Source organism: Paroedura picta, chromosome 1, assembly GCF_049243985.1.
Source record: "Paroedura picta isolate Pp20150507F chromosome 1, Ppicta_v3.0, whole genome shotgun sequence".
NCBI classification, from domain to species: domain Eukaryota; kingdom Metazoa; phylum Chordata; class Lepidosauria; order Squamata; family Gekkonidae; genus Paroedura; species Paroedura picta.
The window spans coordinates 27,139,403-27,160,112 of NC_135369.1; the positions used below are offsets into that span (position 1 = coordinate 27,139,403).

A 20,710-nucleotide genomic window follows, 5' to 3' on the forward strand; every position below is an offset into this window, starting at 1 on the left:
GCAGAGTAAGATTAGAATGAGTCCCTCACCCCTTTCTGAAAGCTAAATGTTGGAACAGACATTAATGTTGTGTTTACAGAAGGCAGGGCAAGCATTTAAGGGGAAGAAAATGGGGGGGGGGGGAACTCTCCTTAGAAAAAAAATCCTCAAACGTTATCACCTACAAGAAGCACTACAAGAAGCAAGATCCCTAAGGAGGCAAATCACAGGAGATGTCTACACAGCTTTACAAGAGTTATAAAAATGCCCTTATGTAATATCAACACACACTCCTTCCAGACGAATGGAATTCTTGCCATGATTTTTTCTCATGAAAGGGTCAAAGGAAGGGCTGCTGAATCTTTTTGCAAGCATACATCTACTGGTCTAGAACTAGTCTGATGCTGGCTAAGGTTACTGGGCTAGGATAACTTCTTAGCTGGCCACAGACCAGTTCAATGTCAGGCCAGATCCAGATAGTGGCTGCCTGCTTCCTTGTGGGGAATCAGACCTAGTTGGGGACTCAAAGCAAAATGGCTCAGCAAGCACCACTCACAGTGGTTGGAACAGGTGGGTGGTGGGTGTTGGATGCCTGTGGAATGTGCACTCCCCCCACCAACCAGTTTGGTGTAGTGGGTAGGAGTGCGGACTTCTAATCTGGCATGGCGGGTTTGATTTTGCGCTCCCCCACATGCAACCAGCTGGGTGACCTTGGGCTCATCACGGCACTGATAAAACTGTTCTGACTGAGCAGGAATATCAGGGCTCTCTCAGCCTCATCTACCTCACAGGGTGTCTGTTGTGGGGAGAGGACAGGGAAGGCGACTGTAAGCCGCTTTGAGCCTCCTTCGGGTAGAGAAAAGCGGCATATAAGAACCAACTCTTAGGATGAGGGGTGAAATGACAGGGCAAAAGACTCTGGCTGAATGAAACTGATTACAGACCATTGTAAGGCTTATGCCAGTGAGGTGAATAACAATAACAATACCAATACCCCCAAACACCCTTAAAAGTAAAGGAGTCTGCTTCTACTCTAGTCAGTAGAAACTGTGGACATAGGGAAGGGGAAGAGATCTTGACAGCCCACTGTGCCTAAACACTCGCGTCTGCTCTGACTCGGGACAAAAACGTTTAGATACAAAGGGTGCCGCTTGTCCGATTCTGATGGATACTTTTCAGCTGGACGTGGACAAGAAGGTCCTCAGAGGAGCAAGGCTGACAACCCGCATGCTGAACGCTTTCCCTTCCTGTCTGTAGAAAGTGCCCTAGGAAAGGCTGGCCATATTATTATTGTTATAGAATCATAGAGTTGGAAGGGACCTCCTAGGTCATCTAGTCCAACCCCCTGCAATATGCATGACACTCCCCAACCTATCGCTCACCCACTCTAACCTGCTACCCCCTTGAACCTTCACATAATCAGCCTCTCCATCAGATGGATATCAAGCCTCTGTTTAAAAATGTCCAAAGATGGAGAACCCACCACCTCCTGAGGAAGCTTGTTCTACTGAGAAAACGCTCTGTCAGGAACTTCTCCTGGATGTTTAGACGAAATTTCTTTTAAATTAATTTCATCACACTGGTTCTGGTCCATTCCTCCGGGGCAAGAGAGAACTCTGCTTCATCCTCTATATGGCACCTTTTTAAATACTTGAAGATGGTTATCAAATCCCCTCTCAGTCGTCTCCTCCCCAGGCTAAACAGACCAAGCTCAACCCAACCTTTCCTCATACATCTTGGTCTCCAAACCCCTCACCATCTTTGTTGCCCTCCTCTGGACATGCTCCAGTTTTTCTACATCCCTTTTTAACTGTGGTGGCCAAAATTGAACACAGTACTCCAAATGAGGCCGAATCAGAGCAGAGTAAAGCGGTACCATCACTTCCCGTGATCTGGACACGATGCTCTGTTTGATACAGCCCAAAATCCCATTTGCCTTTTTAGCCACCGAGTCACACTGTTGACTCATGTTCAATGTATGGTCTACTAAGATTCCTAGATCCTTTTCGCACATGCTACTGCCAAGACAAGTCTCCTCCATCCTATATTGGTTTTTCCTACCTAAATGCAGAACTTTACATTTGTTCTTATTGAATTTCATTTTATTCAGTTTAGACCAGTTCTCAAACCTATCAGACCAGTTCTCAAGCCTTTGTTGCTGTGGTTGTTGTCATTGTTATTATTTTATTTATATCCCACTTTTCTTCCCAGTGTGGACCAAAGACCCTTGCCTAGTTCTCTCCAGCCTTTTATCCACACAACCACCCTAGGTAGGCTAGGTGGAGGGAGTATATACTGGCCCATGGTCACCCAGCAAGCTTCCTTGGTGGAATGGGGATTCAAACCAGGACCTCCCGGATCCTAGTCCACAAGACCATATGAGCAGCAGAGCTACTGCATGCCTTGCTGAGGGAGAATGCTTCTGTGTCACTGCGAACATGATGTGACTATTCTCAGCTCCAGAGCGAATCCACTGGATGAAATGGATTGCCCAGACTCTTCTCATTCTGATTTCTGGCCTGGTTGCAGCACTACAACACAGCCCTGACCATCTTATCTGACAACCTGTTTGAACACAGATAGGGATGTGAGCCACAGTCAACTATCTTGAAGCTCTCAGCACTTTTTGATCCTGTCAACATTCTTATCCTTTCAGGCTGCCTTGCTGTCGTGGGATTGGGAGGTGCCATTCTGCGGTGGTTCGGACTGTAACCGGAGGGTAAGGTCCATAGGGCTTTGATCTGGCGTGGGTGTGGGTGTGTGGATTAGTGAACGGCAGAGCACACGTTTTAAAATAAACACATCAGTATCTTTAAGTAATCAGCCATTACATGAGTAGAGCAAGCAAACACAAACAAACAACAAAAAAACATCAAAAGAATCTGGGTTCCTCAGCACCCGGATTCTGGCCCAGCTGTAGCATGGAAGAGCATCATGACACGGGGGAGGCTATGCATGGGGGCTCCTGACGCAGCCTCCCTGGCAGCTGAAGGCAGGAACAAGAAACGGTTAAAATGGTGGAACTCATCAAGGGCTGAGCAGCGGCCATTGCATGCACGCACCAGAGAGAATCCCAAGGTACATTTAAACTAGCTAATTTAGCCATTTTTAGAACTCACACACAAATGCCTGCAGAACCCTTCCTCTTCTCCCCCCACCCCCCACGAGGTCCTTGTGTGGATAAAATACTGAAGAGATCTAGGTTAAACCGCTGATCATCCCATGGCTGAAACAGCTACAAAAATAAAAACAGGCCATGTTGTAATCCTACATGCTCCTCTTCCTAGCCAAGATTCATGGGAGCCTTGCTATGCAGACATGCACTGAGGAGCACAGGAAAGTGGGGGGTCACTGGGAACTGAAAGGCATTAGAGGGCCCTGCTGGCTTACTCCCAGCCAGCAATTTAGGAACAGAAAACACATGTTGCTTGCTGTGATGCTTCATTCTCAGGGGACTTCATCAAGAAGCTGGACAGAGAAGAGGTTCTGATGGAATCAATGGGCGCTATGCAAGAAAGAGGGAAGAAAGGTCCCAGCAGAGGATGCTCAGTGAAAATTCTAGTCCAAAGAGCAGCATGCCTGACTGGAGGTTCAGTTGCTTGCACGAGTATTTTCCTTGGGCTTACAGTCAGCCAGTTCTGAAGGATGGCAACTTCTCAACTGGAAGAGTTCTTTAAGACCACTGAAAGACGTGTGTTTGGCTATTTTGCCAGTCATGCCTCCATAAAGGGAAGATGCATGTGTACCAGAAAGGATGCTGCATACTGGAATCTACTTAATGTGAACCAGCTTGGTGGTCCTTTTAGCTGAGTATTATTAGACTGACAGCAGCTCCCTCAGCTGAGGCCTGTTACCAGAGTGGTATATTTTAAATGGGCTAAGAGGGGGTTCCCAAAGAGCACAAGCACTCTGGGCCCTCAGCATCCAGGTTACAAACTGTCTCCGGGCTGATAGAAGAGAGATTCAGCAGGATAAGTAGCTACTATGCCAAATCAGATAGATTTTTGTGGTTAGCTGACCACTGCTGGTTTCCCATTATTTATTGTCATTGATGTCATGTTTTAGAAGAAAGCAGACACCATCTTCAATTCAAGAGGGTGAGAAGCTCAGCTACTGATTCTCCCCAACCTCTTTCTTCCTTTCTGGATCATGGCGCTTGCTTCTTTAGGCTCTGGCACCCGATATAGGCTACCCAATCTTACCTTTGCTAGGTAATGCTAATGCAGGAGTGATGCATTGGCAGGGGAGCTTATGCAGACAGGAGGAGGGTGCCCAAGCCCTTCTTATCTGCTTTCTTGCCTACAACCTCTTCTCCCAGCCACCTAGAGGCTAGATTATGTTCAAAAGCAAACAACAAAAATTCCACTGCTGGGAAAGCAGCTCAGCCAGGAAAGGGTTAAACACATTTGTGCACTCACCCGAGCATTCACTCCAAATTCCCTCATCACACATACATGGGCAACACATTCCAGTACAAAACAAGCACAGGAGCCAGCAGTTGCAGAGGTAAAGCAGCCTCAGCTGGAGCTCCAGGGACAGCCTCAGATACTTGTCACGGGCAAATCCAAACGGCACAACCAATCCACCCCCTCCCCAACAGGTGCCCTAATTTCTGTGTGAATTTATAAAGTCATAAACAACTTTGTGGCGCAGGGTGGTAAGGCAGCCGACATGCCGTCTGAAGCTCTGACCATGAGGCTGGGAGTTCAATCCAAGCAGCCGGCTCAAGGTTGACTCAGCCTTTCATCCTTCTGAGGTCGGTAAAATGAGTACCCAGCTTGCTGGGTGGTAAAACAGTAATGACTGGGGAAGGGAATGGCAAACCACCCTGAGTCTGCCAAGAAAATGCTGGAGGGCATCACCCCAAGGGTCAGACATGACTCGGTGCTTGCACAGGGGATACCTTTACCTTTAAACAAATTTGGGGTTGCTGTTTGAATCAGGAACCAACCATGGGGCATGGCCCTCTGGGAAGTGGTCCTTCTGTTGACACACGGTTGAAATGTTAGAGCTCCTGTGGCCAGATCCATCTGTCCAGCCATCCCTCCCTCCCATTTTTATCCTGTCCATCCTCAGGGAAGCATACGTAGTTCTTTCCCTCCCCTATTTTACCTTCACGAGACTGAGAGAGTGTGACTGGCCTGAAATCACCCAGTGGGTCTTCTAGATCTTAATCCAATGATCTAACCACTATACCACATTGCCCCTCAGGGTGCCCAGAGACTGACTACCTTTCCTCGCCTCATGATAGGGCTATCTGCACTAAACAGCTGCTTCCTCTCCCAGGACAAGACTCCGGCCTGGCCATGCTGCTTCCTCAACCTCACACATTGATGCATTTCCGTTTTGCCTCTATCCTTTGCAATCTCCTGCAATTTTCCAATAAAAGACCAGCTGCTCTTATTAGCCAGATTAGCTCCAGCTGGTGAAACTGTTTTCGCCTGGGCCTTGACATGCAAAGGTTCCCACTCGGACCAGGAGGCGATCCCTGAAAATCATCCCAGTGGGCCTGGAGGCAGATAAACTTTGGATGTGAATCCTTACAGGACAGAGCAGCGGGAAGGGCAGAGATAAGCCATCCCTTTTATTCTGGGGTGGGAAACTGGCCCCTGTGCAGATCAGACCCAATTTCTGCCTTCGAAGAGGGCCTTCACACTTCTCCCGTCCCCTTGCGTCGTTCGGTACAGTAAAGCATCCAAGAACAATCCCCATAAAGGGGCCCATAAAAAGCTTATTACTCCAGCAGCCTAATAACCTTTTCCAACGCGTTAATAACCCCCCCCCCTGCTAAAATCTAAAGCAGGACTGTTATCATGGCAACGCAATGAAAGAGGCACTTCATCCATACATTGCTGTCTCCTGAGCGCATGGAAGGCAGCCAGGTAGCAGATGGCTGGTGTGGACAATTCCCTTCTTTCTGCTGCTTCATGTTTAAACAAAACAAACGCCATCCTCCTCTTGGTTACGGGCTTCGGAACGGCTGCGCGGAAGACACAGCAGGGAAAGGTGCTTTTTGTGCAGCCGGGAGAGGGGTGGGGGCCACGGCATGTGCTCCTGGCGCCCTGACAGCAATGTACAGTAGAGGGAGAGAGACGTGCATGGTCCATTTCGCGTGTTCTATTTTTGGGCCTCTGTTGGCACCGGCTTCTCCCAAAAAAAGCACAGCTGCCTAATCAAGTGCGGGAGTAAAAAGAGCAGGCGGGATCGACGGGATTACAAGGCAGAAGATTGCCCGTCACGTCGAGCGGTTCATATTTAACGGTGCAGAATTGCATAATTAAATTAAGGGCACCAAAACACACTGGGGGCCTCGCGAGCAGCTGTGGCACAGGGGAGCCGGCGCACGGGGGGCTCACGACCCAGCCGCCCTGGCAGCAGGCGGCAGGAAGCAGAAACAGTTAAAATGGCGGAGCTCGGAAAGGGCTGAGCGGCAGGGCTTGCGTGCACACGCCTGAGAGAGTCCCGAGATAAATTAAAAACAGCTAATTTAGCCATTTTCAAAACACACACACAAAAGGCCTGCAGACCCCCTCCTCAGCCTCCTCTCCTCCCCTCCCCCCCCCTCCCCCAAGGCTGCACACAAAGTTTCAGGCCAGAGAAGGAGGCTGCAGCAAGAAACCAACACAAACTCCAGCGTAATGATTAACTTCTGTGAGGCAGAAATTGCTGACTGGTGTGAAGAGACACAGGGGGCTCCTCAAGGCGGGGGGGGGGGGGGGGGGCTAGCTCTACGGAGAGTGGGGAATGGGAGGCCCCCCTCCCGAAAGAGCCAAGCTATTCTTGTAAACAGCTAATGCTGCAGAACCCCCTGAGGGTCCATCTCTTTTGGGAAGAGACCAAAAGACACTCTAAATCCAGAACTCGGCTGAAAGGCAAGGCTACGGGCACCCGTCCCCCATCCCCAAGCCATGAAATCTGAACTCCAGGGAGTGCCGCAGTCAGAGAAGAGGCGTATGGGCAGAAAGGGGCCTGCAGGACAGATTTGTTTCTGATTCTCAAGTAGAGGGGCAGGTCTCATGGGGCGGGGGTGAGCGTAAAAACGTAGTTTTACCTCAACTACTTGAGGTAAAAAAGGAGAAACGAGTCTTTCGGCTTCAAATATGGAAATCAGAACGAACTCAACCACCCCTGAACTGCCCCCCCCCCCCCGAGAAATTTCACGGTGGTACCAAGTCTATCTAGCCACAGCTCCCAACTCCAGGGTTGGTGACCCTTGACATCCCGGAGAAAGCAGAAGGGATGGTAAAAAGCAAACATTTCCTTGAGGCTGTGGTCCCCAACCTGCGGGCTGTGGCCCGGTGCCGGGCCGCGAAGGCCTTGGCGCCGGGCTGCGGCTCCCTCTCCCTGCCCCCCCCACAGTAAAAAACTTCCCGGGCCACAAGCTTGTGGCCCAGGAAGCTTCTTAATGTGGGAGGGGGGAGAGGGAATTAGGGCCGCGCAGGCGCGCATGCATGGCATGCACGGGCGGGCAGTTGCCCTGCCAGTCCCCAGCCTCAAAAAGGTTGGGGACCACTGGATTAAACTGGAAGGCTTCTCCAGAAACAGCCCGGCTTGTGGTGAGGCTTACTTTGCGTTGTGGAACAGCCACGACAATCAAGTCAGATCCCGGCAGCCTTCATGCATCAGTCGCATCCAAGTGAAGCAGCTTGCTGTGGTCCACTTGGCCACCACAGGCTGTGCTAGGACAGCATTTGTCCTTGAATAGCAAAACTACTCTTTCTGGCCCCTGGGCACCTCCCTGTGAGGTTGCTTGACCTGACAGATGAATTTTGTTACTCAGACATGCCTACAAAACTGCTTCCTGGTCTGACTGGTTACCACATCATTCATGGCGAGGGCTGGAAAAGGTTCCTTCAGAGGAGGCCTGTTTCTTTTGCTACAACATGACCCCAACGTTCAAGTGGGAAATCAACCACGCAGATGGCTAAGTCTATGCAGCTTTCCATTCCAGATCGCGGAATGCCTTCTGGCAGCCTGAAAAAAACATGTGCACAGAGAATATACCCAGAAAGAGAATGCAGGTCAGGTGACCAGATTTTAACATTGGTAAAGTGGGACACCATTGACCGGGGGTGTTCTTGATAAAAAAATCGGTCTATATGGAGCAACAAAAAGTTTCATAGAATGCATAGAACGCAAAAACAGTATTGTAATATATATTTTTTAATTTCAACATAAGTACAATTTGCCAGGTACCCCCAGATGCCCCTCCCAAAGTGGGACAATCTGGTCGCCCTAGACTTGTGCTCTCCCCTATCTGCAGAGTATGCCTGCACATGTATGTCTATCATTGCATGGACATTAAAAGTCCAGCACTGTGGGATCCAAACCAGAAGCCATAACTACACTTCTTTGACATGCTGTACTGTCAGGTTAGTTGGTGAAGAGAACTCCAAGCACTTCAGGAAGGCTCAGGGACACCTCTGGGCAGGGCAGATCCAGTCAAGGACCCACAAGCAGATCACTGTGGAAGCCCATCCTAGACTCCCCCCTCCTCTGTAGGGAGAAGCAGAGCTTGCGTGACAGCATTTGCACAACAGGTGTGAGACAGCAGCACAAGCTGGCAAAAGCTGATCATCCCTCCAGTTCCTGCTTTGTCGAGTAGGCTTGGTATTGGTTCCGATTGCAAAGGAAAGGGTTGTTTTCCCTACCACAACTGGGCTGGATAATAGAAAGCTGTGCTGACCCCAGCCCCGCCAGCTCCCTTTGTTTCATTTTTTTTCCTTTTTCCGGGATCAAGGAAGCAATAAAACCTTGGTTTTACCACACACCAAATAGATCAGACGGCATTGTTTTCATCCAACTTTCCCACAACTGTGGTCACGCACAGCCTTGTCTTCCCTATGGGATACAGAAACAGAGACCAAGGGGCTGTTCTCTTCACCAGCTCTGTTCCCATGACTGGGCCACACCCTTTCCCATCTGCAGGAGCTGCCAAGCCCTTTGTGAATCCAATTCTCAGATAGGCAGGATTTTGCTCCTGCTTGCTAAAAGCCATCTCTGCTACTTTTCAACCTGGCCTTTGCTGACATCAAGGCTTTTTGAGCAGAAATAGCCATACTCGAAAGCAGTAACCCTAAAACAAACTTTCCTCTTGTTTTCCTGAAAGAAGCTGGTAGCAACGGTCTGGTGATGAGGCTGCCTGATACGTGACAGAGAATCAAGCCATTCCCCGGTTCCTTCCTGATGTGGCCCGAATCTCTTTGCCAAATTCTGATAGTGCAAATGCTCTAACTGCACATTCATTACTTGCAGGGTACTGAAGCCACTTCCCAAACTACTTTCAGGGCAGGGAAAGATGCACACTTAGCCATTCTGGTGTAGTGGTTAGGAGCGCTGACTTCTAATCTGGCAAGCCGGGTTTGATTCCCCGCTCCTCCTCCACATGCAGCCAGCTGGGTGACCTTGGGCTCACCACAGAACTGATAAAGCTGTTCTGACCGAGCAGTGATATCAGGGCTCTCTCAGCCTCATCTCCCTCACAGGGTGTCTGTTGTGGGGAGAAGAAAGGGAAGGTGAGTGAAAGCCACTTTGAGACTCCTTCAGGGAGAGAAAAGCGGCATATAAGAACCAATTCTTCTTCTATTCCAGGGAGCTTAGGGAGGCATCCAGAGTTACCCCTCACTAATGTTATCCTCACCACTACAATGTGAGGTAGGTTGCTCTTTTTCTTGGCTTAACTGGCCCAGATTTCCAGATGGAATTCCAGACTGTGTTGTATCTACTGCAATCACCATAAATAATCTAATACCACAATAAACTGGTTCATCTTTAGGAGGCTGCAAACACTCTTGATATTTGACTTATGATTAAAGCGGTTTAGACAGAGTGGTTTCTCAGTGGATGAGGCTTCCTTGGGAGGTGGTGGGTTCTCCACCTTTGGACATTTTTAAACAGAGGCTGGATAGCCATCTGACGGAGAGGCTGATTCTGTGAAGGTTCAAGGGGGTGGCAGGTTACAGTGGATGAGCAATGGGGTTGTGAGTGTCCTGCACAGTGCAGGGGGTTGGACTAGATGCCCCAGGAGGTCCCTTCCAACTCTGTTATTCTATGATTCTATGATCACTCAGAGATCACCATGACCAAATGAGAGGCTGGAGCCAGGTCTCCCCAGTCCTAGTTGGACACTCTAATCATTATTCCAACACTGGCATTGGGAGCACTCAGTAAACTGTTCAACAAAGCCAATATCTTCAGAGGCAAACAGCCTGGGCAAACCCCTACCCAAATGCAGATGGGAGAAAACACCGATTATTAGAGGAGCCTTATCGCCTCCAATCAGGCCTGGCCAGTCTTGCATTTTGCTTCTTAGAATTCAGCCAGGCCCCTAGGCTTTCAGAGAATCCAGCAAAGCAGGGGTAGTCAAACTGCGGCCCTCCCGATGTCCATGGACTACAATTCCCAGGAGCCCCTGCCAGCGTTCGCTGGCAGGGGCTCCTGGGAATTGTAGTCCATGGACATCTGGAGGGCTGCAGTTTGACTAAAGTTTTAAGAAGGCTGGGAGAATAATCAGATGATTTAGAAGAAAGTGGGAGAGGACTGTTCAGATTTGACTGTCCCATTTGAAGGGAGGCAATCCTTCCTTCTGTGATTTTTAATGGACCATGTCCAGACACTTCTGCTGTGCCCCAAATGGTAGCACAGTTTACAGGACCCAGCTGCTACGGACAAGTGTGTGCAAGGCCCCCAGGCCAGATTCACCCCAGCATGGGACATTTGTGATGACATTTATATGTGTTTGTTTCCTGGGAGCCCAAGACTCCTGGGCTCCTGTCTCAGCATTCCACCGCAAAAGCCTCTAAAGGCCAGAACACAGTACCCAGCACACACACTAATATGAACCTCCTTGCAAAGGCATGGCTTGAATATGGTCTAAAAGCTTGTTTTGTTTTCTCCCCCCCCCCCCACACACACACATACGAGTTTGCCCCACCAGAAGAGCAGGAGACCGAGACTGATCTAGGCATATGGCACTTCAGAAGCTCTGGGGAACATATGCAGTGTTGACCTCTAATACTGACCCCTAAAGGTTATCTTTTACACACCACCTCCAATTAGTTCATATGTTGATGATCCTCCCAAAACAAAACATTCAGAACATAAGCATATTAGAAAGCTGTGTGCATATGAATACTGCTACAGAGCGTGCTTCAGCGAGGTCAGTGGATTTTCTCATTGGGGGTGTCTGAACAAGTTTTCTATGCATGATATAGCTGTCCATATGTCCCATATGACTGCAGGGAGATTCCCCCTGTTACCCCACCAATCAAAGATGCTTGCTTGGTGGGTAAACAAGAGATGACCTTGTCTGTGGCAGCCCCTCAATCAATCAATCAATCAATCAATCAATCAATCAATCAATCAATCAATCAATCAATCAATCAATCAATCAATCAATCAATCAATCAATCAATCAATCATTCATTCATTCATTCATTCATTCATTCATTCATTGAATTATATCCCGCCATTCTCAAAAGACTCGTGGCGGCTTACAATCTCATAGACCAATACAAGCCCTATAAACCCCACAACAAGCCCCGCAAGATTGGCAGCCAGATATCCCTTGCCTCCTGAGCAGACCAATCTGGGGGTGGGGTGCATAGGTGTAAATGCCCAGCCTGAGGAGGGGCCACGTTGATCTTGGCTGTGGCCTCAACCCAGGACCTGGCTATCATTATGGAACAGCCCTCCCCTCCCTGTGCAGGGGGGTGTGCCCAGACATCTCATCACTGAACTTCCAGGGGCTGTTGAAGACTGTTTTACTTAGCCCTGCATTTTGATTGATTTAGCTTTTGCTACTGGCAGTCCTATTTGGAACTTTTTAAACTGTGACTTTTATGGGTTTTAAAATTTTTGTTTACCTAGGGTTTTTTTTAAAAATAATGTTTTATTTCTATCATAAACTGCCTTGAGTTCCGCAAGGGGGAAAGGCAGCTAATAAACGTTTTGAATGATTAATAACATAGTGGAGTAGGAACACCCATTTGCTCTACCTGAGAATCTCCCTTCTCTTTTCCCAAATGCAGTTTTGGGGCTATGCGTCAGTATACATTATTACAGATGTGCAAAGCACCAAGCCAAGAGTCTGAACCTTCCTCACTGGCTCTGAAGCCTGCATCAGTTCTGCCAGAAGAGATGCTTGCTTCTTCAGGAAAGAAGAAGGGCTCCCTCTGGAGTAGACTCAGAGCTAATGCTGGATGGGAATAGCAGCGGGAGAACTGAAGAGCTTCTCTTAGGAAGAAGGCAGACCACCTCTTCCAAAAGCCCACATTGGTGGTGCACAGCACATAAAGCAGATATTCTGGGCAAAGCTTGGTCAAAGCAGCATCACATGGGGCCTTCTGTCTCTCCAGTTGTCCCATTCTTTTTTTCATGCGTTGCCTCATGCAGGGCTTAACAGGCGAATGCTGGGACTCTCCTGAACCCAAAAAGGAGAGCAACTCCTCAAAATACATCAAGCAACACAATGCAAAGAAAGGGATTCCAGTGACCTATGGATCTGCATGTCCAGAATGTACTCATCATGCACATTTCGCAAAAGATAAAATGGAATTGCTCGTTAGTCACGCATTCAAGGAAACCAAATTAATTTTGGAAAGCAAGCAAACACACCAAGGTTGAAAGGCACATTGCACAGGGAACAAAAGTGGCCTGGTTTGGCACACAGAGGGTGATAAACAGCCCCGCACCAGAGATTCTGGGCCAACCTTGGCTTCTGTGCCTACAAAATGGGGAGACTGTGTAGTATTTTCATGCAGAATTAAAGCAAAAATTGGGGGACATCAACTTACTGCCTGCTTTTGCTCCTCCTCCTGAAAATGCGGACGAGAAAAATGTGAGAAAGCAAGAGACAGAGAGAGAGGGAGAAACCAGACAGTTAAATTCAAACATTGAAAGGGAACACACACAAATACCCAGGGAGCGTTGGTGTTTGACGACACAGAAGGACCTTGGAGAACAAGGGTAGAGAAGGATATAAAGAGCTGCCTTCATATGCAGAGTCAGAACATTACTGGTCATCTAGCACAGACTTCTCTACTTGAACCAGCATAGATATGTCACATGTCTCACAATCTCTCTCCCAGGCTTGATGCCACAGGCCATCTGACTCTAAATGTTGTAGATTGAGCTATGATTCGGGTACAAGACAGACAGAAGAGGCTTGATTAGAACAGCCCCCAATCTCATGATAGAAGCCCTCTCCAAAACTAGATGTGCATTCTTATCAAGTTTGGTTAATTTGATTGGCAGCTGTAAGAAATGCAAAGACTATTCCTAGTGAAACAATTGCAAGCTAAGCTATTGAGAGCAGAGTGGTCATGGCAAGGATAGAAGAGGGGAACTGTGACCCACATGAAGCCCTTAATAAAGGCTGAACAGCACGACAGCATCTCCAAAGCCAGAATAAGGTAGACCACCCTGAAGAAGTTGTGGCTGTCCCTTCTTTGCTTAAAAAGACCATAGAGAGAGAGAAAGTACTAGGCGGGACTTTTAGATGCTCTCTGGGCAAGCCAAGGGCAGATGAAAGCTGGAGTCAACTCCCACCCAGGGAGGGCAATGCCCACAGATGGCCACCCAATGACAAGACTAAGCATAGCAACATGGTTCAGGTCTGTGCCATTCCAAAATGGTTCATCTCACAAAACTGGCTGATTCCGAACACTGGCCTTGGGGCTGCAACTGATTGGTAAAGTCTTTGCTGTGCATGCAGGACGTCCCGAGTTCATTCACAAACATCTGCAGTTAGCTGAGCTGGGAAAGACCTCTTTCTGCCTGAGATCTGGACAGCGGATGTCCAGCTGGACTTACAGCTGTTAAGGGTCTGACTCAGTGCAAGGCAGTGCCACAAATGGATACACAATGAACAGCCTCTCACAATTCCTATGACCAGTTCTGGAACTACAGGTGTTGAGGGGGCGAGGTGGGAACACGTCTCACCTTGAGTAGTTTCATGAGCCCTTCCAGTTGCACCATCAGCTCCCTCCGGCTTTCCTGCAGAGCAGACATCCGCTGTTCCAGCTCATCCTTCCTTTGCCTGTTTTTTTTAAAATTTAAGAAACAATCAATTTCTCATGAGTGTAAAGGCCAAGTGGCTGGACCCTTATGCTGCAATCTGCTCCCCACCCTCAATATCTATGCCGAGTACCCAGGATGGCCTGCTTTATAGGATTATTGTGAGGCTGAAGATGACACAGCAATGTTTTCACCGCCTTTGGGGACTTAGAGGCCCGTAAGCCTCCATGCTCCTTTCTGCTCACTGCTTTCACCTATGACCATGACAATTTTTTCGAGCAACCATTTCCTGCTTACCGCAATAGCCGGAGTTCCGCCAGCAGCGTTGGATTCTGCTGAGCTTTCTCCGGTGTGGGCTGGGAGGCCTGCTCATGCTCCAGTCGGAGGCGCTGGATTTCTTGCAGTATTTCCCTGAGCAAATAAAAAGGAAACGAAGAAGCATTAGCCCTTCTAGCTTTGCAAATCTTTAGGCCTCTCAACAGACCGTGATCTGTTCAGAATACAATTGTTGGTTTGAAGGCCTCAAGTGAAGCACATAACAAGAGTATTAGAAGGGGATTCCTGTAAGATCCTGAGAGTCCACACCCCATACAGCAGGGGCTGGTTCCTCCTTAACACCTTTTAGAAACCAACTATAAGGGGACTGAAGACCCAACTTGTCTAAGCCTCTCAGATTCCCATTCCTCAAAACCACCAAGGATTGTCCTGGTTTTTTTGGGGGGGGGATTCTGGAACAGCAGGGAAGCCCATATCCACAGTGTGGGCCATAGAAAGTAGGGAAGCTCTGAGACTCTGGTGTGTGCACTGTAGATATCACTGGGCTCACAATTCTCATCAACTTCCTTGAGTCTTCTGGAGTTCTATTGCTTTGAGAGAAAGAGAAATCGTTCTCTATCCATTCCTTCTACCCCATGCTTAATGTTACAAACCTATTGTCTTGTTCTGAGAAAGAAGGCAGTAGGATTCCTATGGATTCCTTTTTGTTGTGGTTGTTGCAAAGTCATGTTCGACCCATTGCGACCCCATGGGCACTGATCCTCCAGGCCTTCCTGACCTCTACCATTCCCCGGAGTCCATTTAAGCTCACACTGACTGCTTCAGTGACTCCATCCAGCCACCTCATTCTCTGTCGTCCCCTTCTTCTTTTGCCATCGATCGCTCCCAGCTCTTCTCCAGGGAGTCCTTCCTTCTCATGAGGTGGCCAAAGTATTTGAGTTTCATCTTCAGGATCTGGCCTTCTAAGGAGCAGTCAGGGCTGATCTCCTCTAGGACTGACCAGTTTGTTCGCTTTGCAGTCCAAGGGACCTCCAGCACCAGAGTTCAAAGGCCTCAGTTCTCAATTCTTTTCCTTTTTAGAGAGTAATTATTCCTCTCACTGGACTGCCTTTCTTGTCTGTCACTAATCTGATGTCACCTTTTCTCTGGATGATGGAAATAAATGTGTCTCTGTCTCTATAGTTTCAAGTGGGCAGGTTGTCAGTCTGTAGCAGAACAGCAAGATTTGAGTCCAGGAAGACCAACAAGATTTCCAGAGTATAAAGCTTTCAAAGAGTCAAAGTTTGTTTTTGAGATAGGGAGCTTTGCCTCTTGAAAGCTGATACACTGGAGATTTTGTTGCTCCTAGACTCGCATCTTGCTCTATAAATTCCGTGTTACTGACCATAGGTCTCAAAATAACTTTTAATAAAGTGTGATATTTCAACAATCCGGCTAAAACAAAACCTACAACAGATTATTTTTAAATATTATATCTCCCCTTTCCACCATCAGGGAATTCAAGGTGGTACAAACTGGGTTTCTTGGGAGGTCTCGTGTTCAGGCACTGGCCAGCCCCAGGACTGCTTAGTTTCAGCAAGGTGGCTGTGTCATGCCTCCTTCCATCCGTGATACTGGGAACTGGCTTTCAGTCACCTGAGCACCAATTAAGCCCATGTAAATAGCCAGGTTCTTTAATCATCACATAAAAATAGAAAGGGCTGCAACCTCAAGCTGCTAAGCAATATGAGAAAGTGGCTGAAAAAAGCCCAAAAGCTTAGCCCCCCCCCCAAATTTAAGAAGATATTTTCTTAACCAAGAATACTCAGTGGCACATGTAAATGGGACTTATCTCAGTGCCTTTGCTTTCTGCAAATTTTCTATTTCCTGGATAGCATCCACACAAACAAACAGTGACAGTTGTTCCTGCAGGGATTACTTGGGAGGAGGGCATGCCTTACTTCTCCACTATTCAGACTCAACATACAGTAGCGGTTCATTTGCTGCTATCTCAACTGTGGCCATGCTGGAGAAAGCCCTGCTCCTGTTGAATTGCTGCACAGCATGTAGTTGCTGATGGCATGGCTGGGGGGGGGGGAGGGGGAGAATGGAGGGCATTCTTTGGCCAGTTTCCTCTCTCCAAGAAGGGCGTATGGAAGCAGAAGCAGTGAGAGCTCCACTATTCAGACACAGCCAATAAACTGGCAGTCCATTTTACAGGAGGACGTAAACTCAAAGAAGACCATCTTACTCAGATGACGAATCTCCGCAGCCAGCATTAGCACCAAGTAAGCCCCGGCAACTACCTGGGGCACAGCAGAGTGCCAAGCTATCTACCCTCCTTTCGAATCTCCTTAACACTCGGGGAAAACAACAGGGAGGACAAATTAAGGACTATGGAAGCGAGTGAGACATAGGGAAGGGGCAAATTTTCCTTGCACAGTAGACCAAAAAAATGGGGGTGGGGAATTAGCCTTCCACTAACCCACTTGGCCCTCGTACCTGTTCTTGTTTTCCAGTTCTGCTATCAGCTGCCTTTGCTGCTTGTTTGCGTCGAAGTTGAACCCGAGGTCTGTTGGTGGACGTGGCTAGATGCATCAAACACACAAGAAAAGTTAAATACCTCGACGCTGTGATAATTGGCTGGCTGGAACACCCACAACCCCTTATCCCAACAGCAATGGACAGATCAGAAGGCCCGACACATTGTACAGATGATGACAAATTTAAAGGCAAGATTGATCAGGGTCTTGTCTCCCTGAGCAGTACTTGGAAGTCATGTCAATGGGGAGTTTCGTCCTCAATCTTCACAGGCAGACATTTCCCTTCGGAACTACCATGTTTCTCCTCTGCTTTCAGCATTTTAAGGGACCTGGTGTTACAGACATTTCAGTAAGCCCCTGGTTTCCATAGCAACAACTGGAAGCCCCTGTTGCCTTCCCTCTTCCTTCCCTAGCAGCCTCCTACCAGTTCTACCCAGTGCCTGAATTCTGCAAGGCCTAACAAGCCTCCTGGCCCTTTTAAAAAAACATCCAGAGTGATGAACAGTTCGGGAGAGACGGAAAGGCCTGCACAATGCATTGGCCTTACTATGACTGGTGTTGGATGGACAGACTTAGAGAGACCCCTTGGGGTTTTTAAGGCAAGAGATGTTTAGATGTGCCTCTGTGTTATGACCCTGGACTTCCTTGGTGGTCTGCTATCTAAATACTATTGAGGGCTGACCCTGCTTAGCCTGGGCCATTCGCTGGTCTAAATAAAAGGTATTATGTCGCTTCTGTGTTTGGTTTCTTCTTTGGCCAACACAGCAACCTAGAACCTATAGCAAGACAAGACGCTGCTTACTAAAAAGAAGAGCATTCTGTGAGAATTGGGGATGGCACTCACCACTTCATACAACCATCTACATGAACCTACGAAGCTGCCTTATGCCGAATCAGACCTTTGATCCACCAACATCTGTATTTTCTACTTAGACTGGCACCACAAGGCCAATTTTGGAGTGGTTAAGAAATCCCAAAATAAACAAAATAAATACATCTCTCCAGGCTGACAGACAGAGGTCTTTCACATTACCTGTTACCTCATCCTTTTAACTGGCTATGCCAGGAATTGAACCTGCGATCTTCTGCATGCCAAGCAGATGCTTTGCCACTGAGTCATGGACCACTCCTTCTCACTGGATGCATCAAGGAAAGCGAGGCCGAGTGAGGAAATCCAAAAACATATGATGGCAAAACATTGCAAGACCGTAATTGCTTTCTTGGATCACTTCAGAAGGGCCCTCTGTTTCCAAGAGTAGGCAGGCAGGCAGGCAGAGGCTTCTGGACAAGTATTATCCTATGATGTGATTCCCTGGGAGTCTTCCTCACAGGGGATCCCCATGGGTTTAATAATGAAAAATGGTAATGCAGATCAAACAAGCATCAAAAGGGGATCTGATAACCATCTTCAAGTATTTAAAAGGGTGCCATATGGAGGATGGAGCAGAATTGTTCTCTCTTGCCCCAGAGGGACAGACCAGAACGAATGGGATGAAATTAATTCAAAAGAAATTCCATCTAAACATCCGGAAGAAGTTCCTGACAGTGAGAGCGGTTTCTTAGTGGAACAGGCTTCCTCGGGAGGTGGTGGGTTCTCCATCTTTGGAAATTTTTAAGCAGAGGCTGGATAACTGATGGAGAGTCTGTGAAGGTTCAAGGGAGTGGCAGATTACAGTAGATGAGCGATTGGGATGTGAGTGTCCTGCATAGTGCAGGGGGTTGAACTAGATAACCCATGAGGTCCCTTCCAACTCTATGATCCTATGATTCTAAAATGCCAGTGAGTCATGCTTAAGGCCACCAAACAAGACAGAGAGTTGTTTCCACTTCTGAGACCCTGCAGTTCCCTCTTGCGAACAGCTGGCATAGTTGGGCACTCAGTCAAAGCCTTGACCTGCTACGATGAAAACAAGCAGCATAATCCCCTTCCTGGTATGTTCCTCCACTGGTGGCCTTCACAAACAGCTGGGAGGCACCTGTGTGTCCTAACCTAGGTCAGTGTCTGTTGGTTGCTTTTTGGAGGGAAGGAGGAAAGGTGTATGGGTTTTATTAATATTCCTCTGGCAAGGATCGCCCCCATCTGCTGAACCTCTAAGGAAAATAATCGAATTTGCTGTAGCAGGATGGCTCCAGATTGACATTCAACTAATGAAGTCTGCCCTTGCGGACAATGAAGTGGAGTCTGTGTGGTGCAATTTGATAGTCTCCTTGCAGATGCACACCCAGCATAGCTTCTGGCTTCCAGAAACATTCCCCTTGAACTGCATGCTCCGAAGGAAGGAAAACATCCCAGGGAATCAGCAGCACACACTGCAGGATGCTTGAGGGGGCCTCTTTGCCTCTTCCTCATCGAGCATGTTTTTGATTGACGCATTTTCTCCGTCCTGCTCATCTCCAGCTGCCGCCACCACCTCTGGCTTGAATCAGCTCAAATTCAGCTACATTAGCCAGAGAAGACATCACTGACGAGAAGCTTGTGAAATGCATGGCAAGTGTGCTAGCCCTGGGATACACAGGCAGGAAGGATTGTTACAACCAAAAATTTTAAATGAGAAGCCCTCGGTCAGGGTGTGATTTCACAAATCCGAACTGCTGGCAGCAGCCTGGGCTGCTTCCAGAGCACAGAAAAGAACCCGTGCTTTCCCCAGGCAGCCTGACCTGCCCTGCTCTGTTGGATGCGGGAGCACAAACCCCGCTGCAGTGCATTTAAGCCGGTGCCACACTGATATGCATCCCAAGTGGAGTTCCTCCCTGTCCGCCCTGGTACGGATGAGCTCATAAAGCTGGGACAGCTTGGCGTTCTCATTTCAGAAAACAATGAAGCAAATTTTTTTTTAAAATCAGGGAGAAGAATAAGAAACCAAAGAGGACATCTTGCATACAGACTTTCACTGTCTAGGACATGACTTTTTGTTTTACTGGCATGTTTCCAAAGTGATTTGCCAGAAAAAAATGTTTTCCTGATAGGGATGCACTATAATGGTTTATGCGGGAAAAAGATCACTGTAGATGGTGCTTTGCAGAGTGACGCAGGCAAAAAGACAAGTCCCTGCCACAAGGTGTGACCTTTGCTTGTCATGGTCAGCTCCATGGTTGGAAACGTCTCAGCATGTGGAGATGGGAAGACAGAGACCAATTCTGCACAATTACAAACCTCTGTATCAGTGTTCTTTAAATAATCAAAAACTTTGTAAAACTTTCTGCACTTTTTGCCTCCCTAGGAGTGGATTCGAATTCAGTGCGGTTACCTGAGTTTTCTGAATCCAGTAGTAATTTAATAGGCTTTGGGCTCTCCTACCGGAATGCCTGAAATCCAAATTCACAGTTGCTTCAGTCCATTTTTGTTTTCATGCAGTGTGGAGTTCATGGAGTAGTTCCACTGTTACTTCTGGGTCTTTGCTGTTGAGGAAATTTTGATACACCTTCTTACTATGGATGCACCAGCCTGGAATATAGGCTTTCCTATTTCCTTGAGGAACGTGCCTTTTGGCTGTAGATATAACAGTAACAACGAATTGGCAGCAGTTATGTGTTGGAGGGACCCATCCAAGACACCGATCCAGATCCTTCACTTGAAACCTTTTCTATTTGCCCTCTTAAACTTCCATTGTGGTCATCGAAAGACCCGATAGCTGGTATTTGATTACAGATTGATGCTGGCTGTGTGGGAAAGGCTCAGTCCTTCCATGCAAGGACTGACTTTTCTAATCAGATGAGACAAAAGTTAGATCAGGGTTGAACTCTCTATTCCATGCTGCTCATCTGAAGGTGCATTGTTTTGTTGTTTTCCTTTGGATCCGAACTTGCTTTCCTGAGTTTCAATTTTGTTTCCCACAATTCTTTTGTGTCGGCAGTATCATGTGTTCACCACCTCTCTGCCCCCGCAGATGTCCCCTGAGCAATCTGCTAATTTCATC

General features: G+C 47.9%; 1 protein-coding gene across 8 annotated transcripts in view; it reads right to left on the reverse strand.

Moving 5' to 3' along the window:
- Positions 1 to 20,710, reverse strand: part of DTNB (dystrobrevin beta) — a 167,743-nt gene that overhangs the window by 32,275 nt on the left and 114,758 nt on the right. For 6 of the 8 annotated variants that reach the window (XM_077330631.1, XM_077330664.1, XM_077330656.1 and 3 more), the window contains 4 exons: positions 16,753 to 16,838; positions 14,293 to 14,406; positions 13,921 to 14,017; positions 12,774 to 12,794 (listed from right to left, as the gene is read on the reverse strand). In XM_077330631.1, coding sequence (XP_077186746.1) covers positions 12,774 to 12,794; positions 13,921 to 14,017; positions 14,293 to 14,406; positions 16,753 to 16,838 — 318 coding nt within the window. The remainder of the gene's footprint in view (positions 1 to 12,773; positions 12,795 to 13,920; positions 14,018 to 14,292; positions 14,407 to 16,752; positions 16,839 to 20,710) is intronic. The other 2 variants (XM_077330649.1, XM_077330640.1) reach the window with 1 other exon arrangement.